The sequence below is a fragment of the Myotis brandtii genome, unplaced genomic scaffold, assembly GCF_000412655.1.
Source record: "Myotis brandtii unplaced genomic scaffold, ASM41265v1 scaffold157, whole genome shotgun sequence".
Classification (NCBI taxonomy): Eukaryota; Metazoa; Chordata; class Mammalia; order Chiroptera; family Vespertilionidae; genus Myotis; species Myotis brandtii.
Window position 1 is genome coordinate 803,020 of NW_005355708.1, and position 1,260 is coordinate 804,279.

At 60.4% G+C, this 1,260-nt stretch overlaps 1 protein-coding gene across 4 annotated transcripts in view; it reads left to right on the plus strand.

Moving 5' to 3' along the window:
• Positions 1-327: 327 nt before the first annotated feature.
• CPSF4L (cleavage and polyadenylation specific factor 4-like) overlaps positions 328-1,260 on the plus strand; it is a 7,220-nt gene continuing 6,287 nt past the window's right edge. For all 4 annotated transcript variants that reach the window (XR_001361201.1, XM_014536087.1, XM_014536088.1 and 1 more), the window contains exons 1-2: positions 328-537; positions 932-982. Coding sequence is in view for 3 of the 4 variants with exons in the window: in XM_014536087.1 (XP_014391573.1) it covers positions 435-537; positions 932-982 (154 nt within the window). In the remaining variant the exon portion in view is untranslated. The remainder of the gene's footprint in view (positions 538-931; positions 983-1,260) is intronic.

Genomic DNA, 1,260 nt, shown 5'->3' on the forward strand with positions numbered 1-1,260 from the left:
CCCTCTGCGCCCCCGCCCCCACACCCTCTGGCTCCCCAGCGCCTGCCAAGCCGAACAGCCTGGCTGTGGTTGGTTCGCGCAGCTCCTCTGGCCAACCTGGGCCGTGTCTTCATGTTGAAAGTATGAGCGCAGGTTTGGGAAGGTCGGTGCATATGCTGTGTGTGGGTTTGGGAACAAGCAGAGATGAGCGTGTGGGGCTCTGCTATCCCTCCCCAGTTCACACAGTGTGGGGTGAGGGCCCTGGGGTGGCTGCACCTGCATGGGGGCGGGAGGGGGACACAGCTGGGCCCCGCTCCTGCACAGCTGGGCCTGCAGGTAGCCTGGCAGCCACCTGGCCCCGGATCAGACCCTGGCCCTTTAAGGGCTCCAGAGCTTTATAGGGTCCACCTGCAGGGGCTCGGGCAGTTGCTAGCAGCCCCAGCAGGAGATGGAAGATGGAAGAGGTCATTGCGGGGCTGGAGCGGTTCACCTTCACCTTGGAGAAGGACGTAGAGATGCAAAAGGGCATTGAACCCCTGCCTTTCCAGGGCATGGACAGTGAGTGAGGAGGGCGCCAGCCGTCCCTCCCCCTCTCCCTCCTCCTCCCTGCTGCTCTGCAGGCCTCTCTGCTCAGCATCTGCTGGGCAGCTCCTTGCCCTGCTGCTCACCAGGGGGCTGAGCTGGGGCCCACAGCCTGGGATTCCCAGCTCAGCCCCTCTCTTCCCAGGGGCTCAGGCCTCCCCTCCTACATCCTGCGTGGGGTTCCCTGGAAAATAGGGCTGGCTCCCCAGCTCCCAGGCTGGCCTCAGGCCCCTCCGTTGCAGATTCGGGGGCTCAGGTGTTGAGGTTCGGAGGCTGGTTCTAGGGGCCAGTTGGGGCCTTTGGGGAGGTTGCTGACGGAGGAAGGGCCCTCTGGGGAAACTGCCGCCTCTGTTTCCTTCCCTCCTTCTAGAGTCGAGCTCAGCTGTGTGCAACTTCTACGCTAAGGGGCTCTGTGAGAAAGGTGGGTCGGCAGGTGGGCCGCGTCCAGGCCACTCTGGGCTCAGCGTAGCCTCGAAGAGGGTGTTGAATTCACACCTGGGGAGGGGACGTCGGGATGGGGTAGAATTTGTTTGTTTTTAATCCTCACCCGATGTTATTTTTACCATTGACTTTTTAAAAATATATATTTTATTGATTTTTTTACAGAGAGGAAGGGAGAGGGATAGAGAGTTAGAAACATGGATGAGAGAGAAACATCAATCAGCTGCCTCCTGCACACTCCCTACTGGGGATGTGCCC